Source organism: Echinops telfairi, unplaced genomic scaffold (genome assembly GCF_000313985.2).
Source record: "Echinops telfairi isolate 266 unplaced genomic scaffold, ASM31398v2 ScPeMD7_3;HRSCAF=10, whole genome shotgun sequence".
NCBI lineage: Eukaryota > Metazoa > Chordata > Mammalia > Afrosoricida > Tenrecidae > Echinops > Echinops telfairi.
Genome location: NW_022103899.1, coordinates 35,514,054 through 35,528,962, shown reverse-complemented (window position 1 = coordinate 35,528,962; position 14,909 = coordinate 35,514,054). Strand labels below are relative to the sequence as shown.

The 14,909-nt window shown below is 41.8% G+C and overlaps 1 protein-coding gene across 34 annotated transcripts in view; it reads right to left on the bottom strand.

The window, feature by feature from the left end:
- Positions 1-14,909, bottom strand: part of MAP2 (microtubule associated protein 2) — a 241,754-nt gene that overhangs the window by 63,548 nt on the left and 163,297 nt on the right. Inside the window, exon 1 of one of the 34 annotated variants that reach the window (XM_045297236.1) lies at positions 10,230-10,351. The exons of the other annotated variants lie outside the window; for them this stretch is intronic. Coding sequence (XP_045153171.1) covers positions 10,230-10,272 — 43 coding nt within the window. The 5' untranslated portion in view covers positions 10,273-10,351. Of the gene's footprint in view, positions 1-10,229; positions 10,352-14,909 lie in introns of those variants that run through there. 34 annotated transcript variants of the gene reach the window in all.

The following is a 14,909-nucleotide window of genomic DNA, read 5'->3' as shown; positions in this document are numbered from 1 at the left end:
GCCATAGTCTCCAGGAGTGAGCCAGTTCCTAGTCAAGCAGTGAGCCTGGTCTTTTGTTATTTTAAATAATCTTGAGTTTTAGTACTTAGAATAATTTTGACATTATGGAGAATTATGTGTTGGTGATTAATGAGAAATGATCATAGGCAAACTTAATACTTAAAGGATATGTTCTCATAAGTTGTAGGTCAAGTGACATTGTGGTGTACTGTACATTTCACAATAGTCTAAATAGAGACAAGTATATGTAGGAAACGGAATCCAATCACTAGAGACATATCTACTCCAATGGAGTGCACTGTCACAGTACCACATTTCAATTGTGAACAATGATGTAGTTTCAGTAAAATTATCATTTATTTTAGATAGCATATTTGAATTATGTTAGTTTTCCTGTTTCAGAGGAAAATTAATTCATAACTGTGGTTGAATGCCAGAGGGTCATAGTCAATTAAGAGCTTCGGAAGAGGTTCGTTTTATATGTGCACACATTTATGCAAAAATTATAAGAAAAAAACCCAATCCTGGGAGGATTGGTAGTTTTTTTTCCCTCCTTGAATTTAACAGGTTTTGTGAAGTGCTATTTTAGAATAATTATACAGGCTACATGGAAGCCTATGTTGTGACATGTTAAAGTTTCTTGGCCTAATACTTTTAACACTTTTTCAAATAGGAAATAGCATAATGTCTAATAGTATGCTAACAATGAATGAAGGGAAACATGAACCTAAGATGATTTGGGGGTTAGCCATGAGTCCAGGCCACTGAAAATCTTCTAAGCAAAGGTCATCCTCAGAACAGAAAGAGGAAAGGATGATCTTTCTGAAAGGAAGCCCCATCAGCGGATCTCCGGGGCGAGCTTTCTCTTCCAGCCTGGTTCCTAAGGCAGGACTAGAACCACCCAGGGTTTGAGTAAACTCAAACTCACTGCCGTTGAGTTGATGCTGATAGCGGCCTGATGGAACAGGACAGGACAGTCTGTGTGTGGACATCTTTCCAAGATCGGATCTTTTTATGGGAGGAGGAAGCCCGGAGCAGCTGGGGTTTTAACGGCTGACCTTGGGGTTTGCAGCCCACCGTGGGTCCACAACTCCACTTGTTTGGGTAAAGTCAGGCGAGACCAATAGCAAACACTGCAGATAAATGCAGAAGACAGGGAGATACAGACACAACAGCAGATCCACAAGAAAGTAAGGGCAATATACAATGTGGAGCCTTAGTGGCAATGTGGGTTACGTGTTGGTCTGCTAACCACAAGATGAGCAGTTTGAAACCTCCAGTGGCTCCAAAGGCGGAAAATGAAGCTTTCTCCTCCTGTAAAGATGAATCATCTCCACGTTCTACTCTGCCCTACATGGTTGCTAGGAGTCAGAACTGAATCAATGGCAGTGAGCTTAGTTTATAATGTGTCACTGTACACACACACATTTGTGTGTATACAAAATTTATTTGTTCATTATTAAATGGTTTCATATATCCCTATTTGTATTTATGTTTCATATATTTCTACCTATAGAGGGAATGATTATATTTTACAGCATATATCAGAGGAAATCACATGAACTTTAATTTAGAGAAATGTGGACAGCTCTGGCATTGCTACATTCTAGTTTTTTGAACCCAATAAAGTTATTCAAACTTGTACTTTAGGGGCTAATCTATACAATGGAATTAATTCTAACAACACAACAAACCAAACCAACCCCCAAACAAACGTCCCTATCATCAAGTCTGATTCGTGGGGACGCGGTAGGATGGGGTAAAACTGCCCCGAGCGGTTTCCGAGGCTGTACATCTATCTGTAAGAGACAGGAAACACTTCTTCTCGAGCTACTGATCCTGAGTTCGCATCCCGATATGTAACCCCCGACACCACCATGGCTCCTGGGACTGATGACAGTACTGTCTAATAGAGTGGTGTGGACACTCAATTACACACTTGGTTACTTCTTCTCTGGCTTTCTCTCCTCTCCCTTGGATAGGGCCTGGGTTCCTCTTTGTAGAGGATTCCTGTCAGCCTGTCTTTATTCAGAGTTGTCTTCTAGATAGTGTATTTTAGAAAGGCATGGCAGTCCCTTTCTGTTCCTGACAATATGATTAAGTAACATGAAAAATGCCTTTTGAGTTGAGAGATTAGAATATTTTTAAGTAGTCATGGTTACCTGTATCTTTGTATGCTCTTTCTTAATTTCCTAACATATAAACAAATAAATATTATATACATATGTATATAGGTTTCTTGTGCTTTGTCTTCCGAGTATTATGCGTAAAGTTATGAATAGAATTTAGGACTCTCCTAGTGATTAACGATATATCTTAACTACTCATAAATTATTTTGAATTGCTATTCACCATACACAATTTAAAAACAACATTGATTTTCACAGCTGTTTTTTGAAAAGCTACCTCTCTTTTGAACTATAAACATTTTCTAACAAAAGGGCGCTTCTAATTTATATTAAAATTAATATTAGTTAAAATGCATGTGATACATATTTTTTATCACATTAATACCAATTTTAATGACATTACTAAAAACACTATCTATCATGTACTCAGAACCTTATGCCTAGTACTTGGACATTGACTTATTTTTTGAGTGTTGATATGGTAATGAGATAGTTACATGTTTTGAAATTTTTCGTTTTTCACATGGCTCACAATTAAGCAAAATGAATGCCAACTTGCATCTATTCTAATCAATGGATCTATCTACAAATCAGTTGAAGGAAAAAATATTAAAAATGACTAACCACAACACCATCTCATAATCTCTACAAATATTATTGCTTTATAGAGTGATTTGGAGTAAAGAATTTAAAATTCTGCGACAGGTTTTGTGTCACCTTGGCTGGGCCAGTATCCTCAGTGGGTTGGCAACGGAGGCCTAGTAATCTTCAATCTGTGATCTAACACAATATAATCAACTCCATAATGGAATCTGCATTTAGTGGGCAATCAGTTATAAGAGATTAGGGTGAATGCAACCCTTTTACTCTGGTCACAGCCTTGATCCAATCGAAAGAAAGTTTCTTTCGGGGTGTGACCTTCTTCCTACGTAAGAGGACACTGTGGAAATGTTTCTTTGCTTTGATTGGTTCTGGATCCTGCATGTGGCGTATGGACCTCTAATTCTTTGGACTTAAACCTGCCATATGGCCTGTGAATTCTGGGAGCCATCAGTGGCCAAACATCTGATCTGTCAGATGACCCGTTGACCTTGGATTCATTTACCTCTTTAATTACCAGCCTGATTTGCTACTTTGGATTTATCTACCTCTGCAGTCTGTAGCCAGGAGAGTTCCTATCAATCTTGGGTTCAACAGCCCCCCAAACTATGGAAGTTAGGAGAAGCCTCCACTTTAACATTTGACCTACAGACTTGGAACCTGCCTGGACTTGCCTGCTTCTACAACTGTGTGAGCCATTTTCTTGATAACAATTTGTCTGTCTCTCTCTCTGTTTTTGCTTTTCTAGAGAACCAGCCTAAGCAAATATACAACCAAGGTAACAGTCTTCTAGATGGTAACAGACCATCACACACGGGTAGATGTCTTAAGGTAAACAACACATTTGTCTTGAAAATGTATTCTATGGTATAAAGGGTATCAATGTAGTCCTCAGCAGATAATTTGAACTTTGGGGAAAAAATCATACATTGGTGGAAAAATCAACACGAGCTAAAGAGACACTAATTGAACCATAGCTTCACCCACAGAAAGCTACTTGATGATTTCCAAACCTATAATGTAAGTCATGAATAAACATAATTTTGTTGTGCAAAGTTATAAAACAAGTTGTGATACTTCCACCAACCACTGTCATCCAGTCTACTGCATCCAGCAACCCTATGGGAATTCCTGAGACTAAATCTTGACAGGAGGAGGCGGACTCTTCTTTCTCTCACGGAGCAGCTGGTGGGTTTCAGCCACTAACTGGTTGATTCGTAGCTTCATGCCTAAGCCACAGTGACACCAAGTCTCCTTTAGTTAATAAACGAGGTGCTTATATTTACTGTTGATATTTGATTCACATTTTTTTCAGATGGGAAAACTGGAAAAATAAGGTACACTAGAAATGTACTGTTCTTTGTGTATATCACATTGATTTGCAATTGTGTGCACATAGTTAATATAGGAACACGTTTTGGTATCAGAAAACCTGGGAACAAGTTCCAAATCCATCTCTTAGTAGCTTTAGGTCTTGGGTCAAGTAACTTAATTTCTCTAAGCCTCAGATTTCCCATCTGGAAATTTAATGTGGGCATAAAAGTGGCATCATCTTTTTGTGTGCTCTGACATTGAATGATACAATATGTAGTAAGTGTGCCCATAACGAGGGGCAGTCTCAGAAACCTATAGGGACAGTTCTACCTTGTCCTATAGAGTTGCTGTGCTTTGGAATCGGCTTGATGGTAGTGAGTCTTTGAGGCAGAACACACTGTTTAGCATTATGACTGTGTCAACCTCTGATGTTTTCCATGACAAGACATATTCTTATAGCCACAAGAGCCTCTGACAGTCATGTTAAAATGTTAAGACAATCTCATATTTTTAGCCGAGTCATTCTTAATATTCATCTATGAATATAGTTTAGCTGATGTGTAACAAAAGCAACGGTGTTGAAATTTTCTCAGATTCGTGAAAAAACGACAACTGGCTTTTGAGCGCTCTACGCCATGTACTGGTACACACAGAAGTCTCATTTTCAATGCAAACCAGTTGGGTTTGCATCAGGACCAGCGGTAATTGCTTGATCGTGCAGAGATTCGCCAATCAGACTGTGCGCAAGAAATCCAAGCGAGTTGGCAGATGCCTGAGAACATACTTTTGTTTTTCCCTCATGTTCTTAAGAGGGAAGTAAGAGACGGTGACAGTAAATTCCTCCATATGGAACATAAAAGCCAGTAAATGTTGCTGCTTTTAAGAATAACGGGCATAATAATGGGCGTTAAACGAAATGACAAGTAAGGCTACCGTACCCTCACGAAGAAGGAAAACAAAGCAATTTCAGACAGAATGCTCCTGTCAAGAAAAGGTTGTTCTCAGTAGGGTACAGAATGGTTGCCTAGGAAACCGCTGTTAATTGCAGCTGCTGATGGAAACTCGTCAACAAGGAAAGCACTGTACAGCTCCAAGTGCTCTGCGAGACAAACCCCGAGATAAAATCCCCCAAACAGGGAACGAAGACAAGCTCCTTGCTTCTGCGCCTTCGGAGAGTAAACGGCTCCTCTGAAACAGTTTCCTGTGATCAACTGCTGATGAAGGAAATTAAAAGAGCAGATTGCTTTTGTGGTTTGTTTGCGTCCCTGGCACTTCTGCACTCCTAGTAGAGGCTGGCGCTGGCACTGGCGTGCTCCCATGGCCAGACGCCTATTGATCTCCAAGGGCCACCCTGGCCAGTCCTGCAGCTGCAGAGCTTGGCCTATCGGGTCTTTCTCCCAAAGACAGACTGGTTAAAACAAAGACACACTGAGTTCAGTCTGGGGTGGGAGGGGGAATGTCGGGGGATGGGGGTTGGTACATTTGAGGCAAAGTCAATTTATGGGGCAAAATGCACTTAGAGTAAGGAATCATGATTCCATAAAGTTCTGTCTAATGGGTAGTTACATTTAAGCAAATGTATTTTGTACCCAGTATAGACACTAGAGCTGTGTTTAGTCATCATGAGAACTACAAGGATGAGTAAGACACTATGTTGCTACATTCACAGTGTACATGAAGAGAGGCAGTCTCATTGAAGGGCATGTTTTGTTGTTTTTCTATTGCAGCAGCTATGGCCTTGACCTGATCCTTGGATAGCGAGACACATGGTCCTGTTCTGAAGGGCATTTGAATACTGGTTGCATCAACTTGAAAGTACTATGTAGGCTCTGAAAGTGTTCTCTCTCTCTCATCTATCTATCTATCTATCTATCTATCTATCTATCTATCTATCTATCTATCATCTATCATCTATCTATCCATCCATCTATCATCATCTATATCTCAATTCTGTGCTCAAATTCACAACTGGTTTAGATTAGCACCTTAACCTTAACCTTAATACCAAGAAGATGAATATAATCCTTAAGGCACTGAGGGAATAGATCATTCTTCTGAAGTTTTGGATTATACAGTATTGTCTTTTGCTCCAAACATCACAATGGCGCTACTTCTTGTAGATTTGCGACAAGTTGGATTATATTCTGTACTAAGAAATTCACCACATTGCCAAATGAAGGCGGGCTGTGAAATTATTAAGAACCTTCATAGGAAGATGACACACCAACCAAACCAAGAGCGCTTGAAGAGCTTCACCCTTCTCAAGAGTGTCTGTGGGGCAAAGAGAAGTTTAAAAACGGCGAATGCACACATGCCTGGGGTGTCAGCACAGGCTTCTTTTCTTGTTTTAAAAGTCTCATCTCTGTTTGGCTACTTCAAGGAATGTTAGCAAGACTAGGATTTCATATAGAGAAAAGAATTCTTCTACATCTACAAACACCTACGGATAATTGAGTCAGTGGAAACGGGAAAATATCCTAGACTATAAAAATTATAAATAGATTAAGTTTTAAAACTGGAATCCTCTGTACACTAGGAAGAGTCTGAACTAGGGGCCTTAGAGGTACTATGGGCTAGGCAGTGGGCTGTGAATCCCAAGTCAGAAGTTCAAACCCCCTAGTTCTGAAACACAGAGTAGGGGAAAAAGAAAAATGAGAAGAAAAGCGACTTTAGAGATTCTTCAGTGACCTTTGCTAGGTAAAATTTGCTCTGTTACAATATTGTAATGAGACTGTCTTCGTGTGAACAATATTTCAAACTAGTGAAAGTGATGGTAGTCCGAGGGTTTTTGCCAGTACCCTTTGAGTGAAGTAACCCCGACCTTATAGCCAGATCATCAATAAGAACATGCATTTTTTGGAACTCTGTTTGCGAAGTATCTCAAGGACATTGATGCCAAATATTACATTGTGCTCCAATATGCAGGGCTGAACATTAAATTATTCAGGATCATGTGTTTCCTAGAGTTTACTTTCTGAGCACTAGCTTTTCAGATGGCCAGGGTTTCCAGTGGGAGTCCTAATTAATTTCTGAGTGGCCACATAGATCCTGCGACTAGAGTCCTCCCTGACCATCGACGGACGTGCAAGTGAGAAGCTTTGTTGTGTTTAAAACTGTGTTCCTCCTACTCCCCTAGCCAGCCTGGTGAGGGACAGCCTCACCTTCAGGGACTTGCTTGGGGGTGCCCTTGATGGAGATTGGGGTACTAGGTCATGTAGTTACGAGTCATATCGTGATTGCCTCAGTTGTGGGACCCTGAACCGACTCTGCAACTTTTCTAATCTACCATGGTTCGTCTTCCAATCACGGTGCTGTCCCAGCCTCTGCTGCCACACCGCCGACGGGGATGACTTGAGCTGCTGCCAGTCATGACGTCCTTTTGGAATGGTCATGTTTCTGGAGATCCTGGGGCACCAGGATGGCCTCCTGATGCTGATATTCCCTACCTGCATGATTTGTTTTTGTCTTGTCTTGATCCTTTGTAAGACTTAACAATGTGTTTCCATAAATGATGGGTACATTTAGGGTCTCTTTTCCCCCTAGAACAGCTGTTAGATTATAAATGACTGTTAGAGAAAGGTCCTTTATACTGACGTTTTTAGGCTATTTCAAATTCAATAAATTTCATCATAAAGAAAATATGTCTTTCTGCTGTTTTATGTCTAAGATAGAGAGACAGATAGATATTACCTTTCCAAACACCACCTTGACCCGTGCTTCCATGTAGAAAACATAGGCTACTAAAATTGAGCTTAACTTTCAGGCTGCTGAATGTGGAATCATTTCTATTAAACACAGCTTTCCCCTGCATCTCAAGGCCTCTCTTATTACCCATTTTCTCTAGCTTAAGTTTTCAGTGCTCATGGGATCTATTGTGAATATAAATGTTAGTTTTGTATCCTAAAAGTAGAATGAGGAAATTTAAGGACCTTTCCATGTTCCAATAACCACATAGAATTTGCATGTTTATCACAAGTTGCAAGAGAGCCTATGATAGAATACCTTTCTCTCTTTCTTTGCTAATCAGCTTGGCTGCATTTTGAAATGCATTTTCTCTGAGTGCTGCTGAGCGCTGACTCCCCCTGTGTGACCAGCCAGCCAGTGAGCCAGACAGGTTCAGTGTCTTCTCCCCTCAAGATTCAAGATGCCAAGTTAAATCCTACTTAAGTGATCAGCTGAGCAATGCCACACCAGTTGTTTTCTTCATCTGCTCCTGAATTCATCTGATGTGATTTTCCAGACTCCCCTGACAGGCAAAGCATGCGCCTTTTGTAATGTGTTAAGGAGCAGTGAAGTGCGAGGAAATGGGAGGAGGAGAAGAAGCCTTGACACAGTGAAGCAGAAAGTGGTAGGCGATCTTAGGCACAAAAACAAAAACTCACTGCCACCCAGTTGATTCCGACTTAAAGCAACCCTATGGAACAGAGCAGCGTGGACTCTGTGGGTTTCTGAGAATACAACTTGTGTAGGAGTAGAAAGCCTCATCTTTCTCCCTCAGAGTGCGGGTGGTTTCGAATTGCTGACCTGAGGGGTAGCACCCAACGCGGAACCACTATGCCACCAGGCTCCAGCGAGCTTAGGCACACGCCGAGCAAAATAAGAAGAGTGATGGTTACTAGGTATCCTCAGTCGTCTTAACGCCCCACATCAAGAAAAATTCAAAGCCCAAAGCCAGAAACTCAAGGTGGTATTTAGTGTGCAGTGGCAAATATTTTCTTTCTAAGACATATGCATTAGCAACAAAAGCAACTTATCACACCTTTTGAAAAAAAAGCCCTATGATTCCTTGATGATGAATATATTCTCAAGACATGTGAGGAATCTCTTTGGTCCAGATTACTACTGAAATTTCTTATCTTTTTTCTTTTCTCTCAAGAGGGGAGAAGTCTTGGAAATATAGTAAGGGACAAAGGTTATGAATAATCTTGACCAAACAAAAGGTTACAACCAAACTGCCATCGAGTAGATTCCAACTCACAATGACTCTATGGTTTCTGAAGGTGTAAATCTTTATGAGAGCAGGCAGCCTCATCTTTCTCCTGGGGAGTAGCTGTTGAGTTTCAACCGTTGACCTTGCAATGACATGCCCGATGCCCAAGTCACAGAGCCAAATGCCTTCAGCTCAAAAATGCATCCAAGCAGTCTCAGGTCTGTCACTGATTATTGTCATCTGCTTCAATACCAGTAAGAAAGATTTTTAAAATTTAATTTAATTTAATTAAAATATTTTTTCAATAAGAAAGATTTTATGAACCACTTTCATTTCTTTTCAACTCTTGAAAAATTAGAATATGTTAAAATATGATACAAAAAATCTGACAGCAAATTACAGAGGAAATACAAGATCAGAAGGATCAAGGGAAAAAAATTACAGGGAATGTAAATCATATTTACATTTGAAAACCGTCCAGATACAATGATTTTAACCAACAGCTCTGAATTGTTTTAGACCACGGCTGTGGCACTAATGAGAATTTGAATCGACAAGATAATTTTTCTAAATGTCAGTATTTTCAGCACATCTGATCGGACATTAGCACAATGAACGACAATATAGAAACAAGGCCGATGTCCACAAGTGACCAGGAGGAATTTTCTGGAAGAGTGAAATAAGAGTAAATGTGTATGCAGACTGATCTGAGTTTTAAGATGCCATCTTACATTGTGAGAGACTCCTACTCTTTATGCAGGCAATTAAAAACCCAAGGAATCAAACCACGCTTCAATTTGTTGCATCACTAGGTTTAATTAAAACAAGTCTAGAGGAACTAGGCTTTTCTCATATTTTGATTTGGAATTATTGGCTTAAGACAGTCTTTCATCCTACTTTAAGATCTTAGCTGAAGAGCAAAAATAGCTAGGAGGTGGATTTTATGGTAAGAACTATCATAAAGCTGCATATTCAGACACACACACAAAAGCCTCACCGGAGCCTGTCTACCTCCAATTTGTAAAACATCAAAAGCTCTAGCTGACAGTCAGCGCCCTAGTCCCATATCACACCTTCCCAAGAGAGTACGAGGTGCCATTCTTTACGATCATGTCCATGGGAGCTCTCACTGCATTAGGTCCGATCCCCTGTGCACCAACAAGTCCCGACACACAGCATGACAGAAACTCATCCCCACCGCCCTTTCTATCCGTATAGCGACCACATAGGCCCAAACAAACGTGCCAGATACAAACCTCGCGCATCTGCCTTCTCTGTCAATCCTTGTGCTTTTCTCATTTTATTTCTGGACCCAGATGCCTAACCTTTTGAAGGAAAATATTGACAAGATTCCCATTTTCTGTCATCCATCGGCGCAGGCTACACAGAGAGGCAGTTGGGGTTTCTGCAGACCAACCCTTGAATGCTAAACAACGCGGCTGTGCACGCTCCCCTCTCTGCAGAGCTCCGAGCAACCTCAGCCTGAGCAATGGGTGGTTGGCATGGTAACAAGGAAAGGGAAATCTGCAACCTCTTGTATTGTTAGGCCTGCTTGTTTATTTGCCTTGGGGGGCGGTGCACATGGCTTTAGTCATTTTGCAGGAGAAATGGCTGTGTACTGTTTTGTTCTGGGTAGATTCATCGAGTGCTATACTAAATCATCATGTGCCATATTTTAATTATCGGGTACTGAATCTCACTGCAGAAAACCAGGAGGCACAGCGGGGGTTGGACATGGGGCTGCGAAGCCCAAGGCCAGAGGTTCAAACCCACCAGTACTTCCTTGGGAGAAAGACAATGTTGTCTATTCCTGTAAAGATAAAGTCGCCCAAACCCTAAGGAGTAGTTTTACTCTGTCCTCTAAGGTTGCTGACAGTCCGAATTGACTCAGTGGCCGTGGGTTTGAATCTCACTGTACATCTCAACTTCAGGGTTGAGACTGGGAGAGGTTACGAAAAAAATGGTAGACGCTACTTTGAGACAGCTGTCAAGGAGAACACAGGGATAGTAAAAGGCCTCTCCAGCTTCCTGCACAAGTAATCGCCTTGTGTCTGAGTATTCTTTGCCCCTGACGGCTCATGTTCTGGAGCTTCGCAAGCACAGCAAGAAAGGGTCTTGGGAGACACTGACAACCCCTGGCATGGTGGCACTGCCAGTCCTGAAGGACATGTACAGGACTGGCAGGGAGGGCCCACACCAGAATGTTACTGTGACCCATCTGCCAGTGTGGGCTACTCTGGCGCCTTGTGCGTTGCTCTTGTGATCACAATGGAAGCTGATGCCGCTGGTGTTTCAGATACCAGCAGGGTAAACATGGTGGGCAGGTGTCAGCTGCGTTTCCTGACTCAATCAGAGCAGGAAGACAAGGCTGATGACCTACTTCCTAAAATTAGCCAATCAGAGCAGCGTATGGCCGGATGTAACCCTGGAAAATGAGCTTCCTAGGTTGGAAGACACTTAAAATACACAGTAGATGCAACCAAGAACATGGCGCCAAAGATGGGGGAGGACTGAGCATGCTTTATTCCTTGGACATGGGGCCACTGTGAGTGGCGCTGGCCAGCTGGCAGCTCACACAAATGAGACCTGGACAGAGAGCGTGGCCGGGAATGTTGGGAAACAAAGGGATTCTTGGGAAGCATTGGGAGTCAACTGAAGAAATGCCCATTCAAGTGCCACATTTACTGCGAGTTCTCTAACACTTAGGCACTTTATACAGGGGCCATGCTTGTTGCTCGCGTCGCAAGCACAGGGCCGTCGATAGAATAGGGGACATCACCAAAACCGGATCTAAGGCTTTGGCATCTTTGAACCTCTCACCGTCACCTCTTTTGTTTCTCTACGCATGCTGAAAATGGGGACCCATCAGGAAGACAGTTCTCCTATCCCGTCATGCCGACAGGCCCGTCAATCTGGATGCGGCATGAGCCGCAGGCTTGGCCGCTCTGGTTCTGACTTCTGTCTGCTGCAGCCGCGGGTCTGTGCTGAAGCTGTCCGGGTTGGGGAGTGGAACGAGGGGAGAGCTGGCGTCTGGGAGGGAGATGCCATGGGACCTTGGATGGTTAGCTAAGCCTGTGGAGAGGAGGGCTGTAAAAGGCCATCTTCTAGAGATGATCCTTAATGAGGACAGGGTTGCGAACAAGCTGATTTTTGTCTGTTTCTAATGAAGAATAAATCCCGACAATCACAGATGCATACTCTCATCAAGACGAGTCTGAACGATTTTATAATCAGCAGCAGGTTTCTAAAACCAAATAAAGGAGAAACCACAGCAGGTCCCAGGGCTATGAGCTTCCACCATATAGACGTCTCCCACTGCCCTTTAATGTTTTATACATTTGGGGCTTTTTTACTGCCGCCGTAAAGAGTGACAGTCTCAGAAACGCACAGAGGCCGTGCTGCTATCTTCTTTAGGGTTGCTAAGGGTTGGCATAGACTTGAAGGCAGTGAACTTGGCTTATTTATTTAATTGTAACAGATGGAACCAACCCCTGCTCGCAACAAATCCTTATCACAACCTCCTTCACTTGAACAGTTTTTAATCGTCGAAAAGACTTGGTCCTAAATAATGCTAAATAAAAAAACGTGTGCACTTGCTCCCACTTAACTACGCATTAGACCTCAAGACACATGTAGGAACAGATTTTGCTCATAATGGGGAGAATGCTTGCAGAGGGAGATCCCCACACTGCCTCCTAATGGTAGGACATTTCAGAATAGCTGGACAGAATTTATAAGCACAGTGCGCCCAATTCAGCTCCTTCCTTTTTCATTCTGTTTGACCCGGGGCATTGGTCATTTTATGCCTCCGGCTTCTCAATTGTGAAATGAAGCTCATAGCATCCCCGCAGAGGTCCTTAGCAGAGGAAGGGATATCACAATGTGAGGGGCCTGTGCAAGTGTTTGAGGCTGTGCATCCAATATTTCACAAGACTGAGTTGTACACATGTTTACATAATCGCCTTTCCAATGATGCGAGGATGGGTGAGAATTAAAAAATCTTTTCCTTGCTAAACCAGTTGCCACTGTGTAGACTCTGACTCACAGTGACCTGTTACTGAGTCCCCAAAACTGTAAATCTTCACAGGAACAGACAGCCTCACCTTTGTCCTACAGAGCAGCTGGCTAGTTTGAACTGCCAACATTTTTTTTTTTTGAGCAACTTAATTGAAGAGGATATCAGAACAAGGTCAGAGCACAAAACTTCCACGCTGCAGACTCTTGTTTCTGCACTCCTTTCACAAGGAGTCTATACATTGGCCCGGTAGGGGTAAGAGTTTGGTATAATATGATATTAAATACTTAAAGAATGTTTTCCACTTTCTAAAGTAATTTCTTAGGTGTCCTCATGGGATAGTGGTTATACATTGGACTGCCAACCATGAGACTAGCAGTTCAAAATCACTAGCTGATCTGAAGGAGAAAGAAAAGACTGTGTACTCTTATAACAGTTACAGTCTCAGAAATTCACAGGGTCAGTTCAACCCTGTCCTGCAGGACTTAATCGATTCAATGGCAGTGAGTGAGAAAGTAAGCTTTCACTCATATTTTTACAAACTTATCAGCCCTTCTGCTAATGTACAAGCCACACGCTATACTTTTGGTATGAATTCTAATCTGAATTGGGGTCCCGCTCCCAGTTAAGAAAGTGAAAGATCAGGATCTTAACTGTCACTCAGATATGAAATTCTGTTAGGATCAAGATAATTCCTCTTGCTTTTGCCAATAAGCATAGGGGGTGGGGAGGAGAGGAAAGAAGGATTATTACCACCAATATTCTAGCTATTCACTCTCTGGGAAATCATTTTTAAATGACTGCTTTTGTCTTATTATAATAACTTTCCCAAATCATAAGATTTTCAATGGTTTCTCTCTCTCTCTCTCTCTTTTTCATGAGTGCAGCATGGCTTTTTTAAAGAGTTCTTTAGGAAGTAAACGAGGCCTGGTGGCATAGTGGGTTACACATAAGGCTGTTACCTGCAAGGTTGGCAGTTCAAAACCACCTGTGGAAGAGAGATGATGTTTTCTAATCCTATAAAGAGTTAGTCTTAGAAACCCACAAAGGTAGCTCAATCCTGTTCTATAGGGTTTCCTATGAGTTGGAATTGACTCTTTGGTAGTGAATTCAGTTAGGGAAACAATCTTAAAGCATCAAAATGATGCTATAGGTAAGAAAATAACTCTATCTACCTTCCATAGACTATCATTAAATGATAAGGAAAGAGGCAAAACATAGAATAAGCTGTAAGACATACAATTTAAAATACTGCCTTCCAGAGCATTTAGAGCTTTAGGTTTTGGGAACAATTCTAAGGAGAAACTGACTTTGGATCTTGCAGTTAAAAAAAAAATTATCATGGCCCAGAAATGAAGGTGAACATTGAAAAAACTGCACTAGAAGCAAGACCCATGCAAATCTCACTCTGATGAAGGAGGAAGGGGAGAGAGAGATGTGATGACAGTAATTAATGCACCCTTTGATCCTGTGATTAATTACTTTTAAAAAAGAACAATCACCTTGATAATGAAAAGATGTGTTTCTGAAAAAGAAGAAAGGGCTATAACAAAGAGGAATGCAGAAGAGAGCGGTCTCTGGCTCCAACCACTCACGGCCCGGGCACACGGGACAGCAGGAAAGCTGACCCACTGGGAAAAGCTTTATGCGACAAAGCTGGCAAGGACACACTGACCTGACAAGCAGGTTTACTTGATGTTCCAAAATCATTACGACCATTGAAAACGTTAAATAGTGAATGCTGTTAGTTATGGCTCGATCGATGGAGTATACTGTAGTGTTTTTTTCCCCTTGATATTCTTGTAAGAGTGCCCCGTTGTCCGTATAGACACTGCCACCATCAATAATAATCATAATGATAATTAACAGCTGCCATTTAGTCCCCTACTCACTTTGGACTCTGTACTGGCTCAGTTACTAG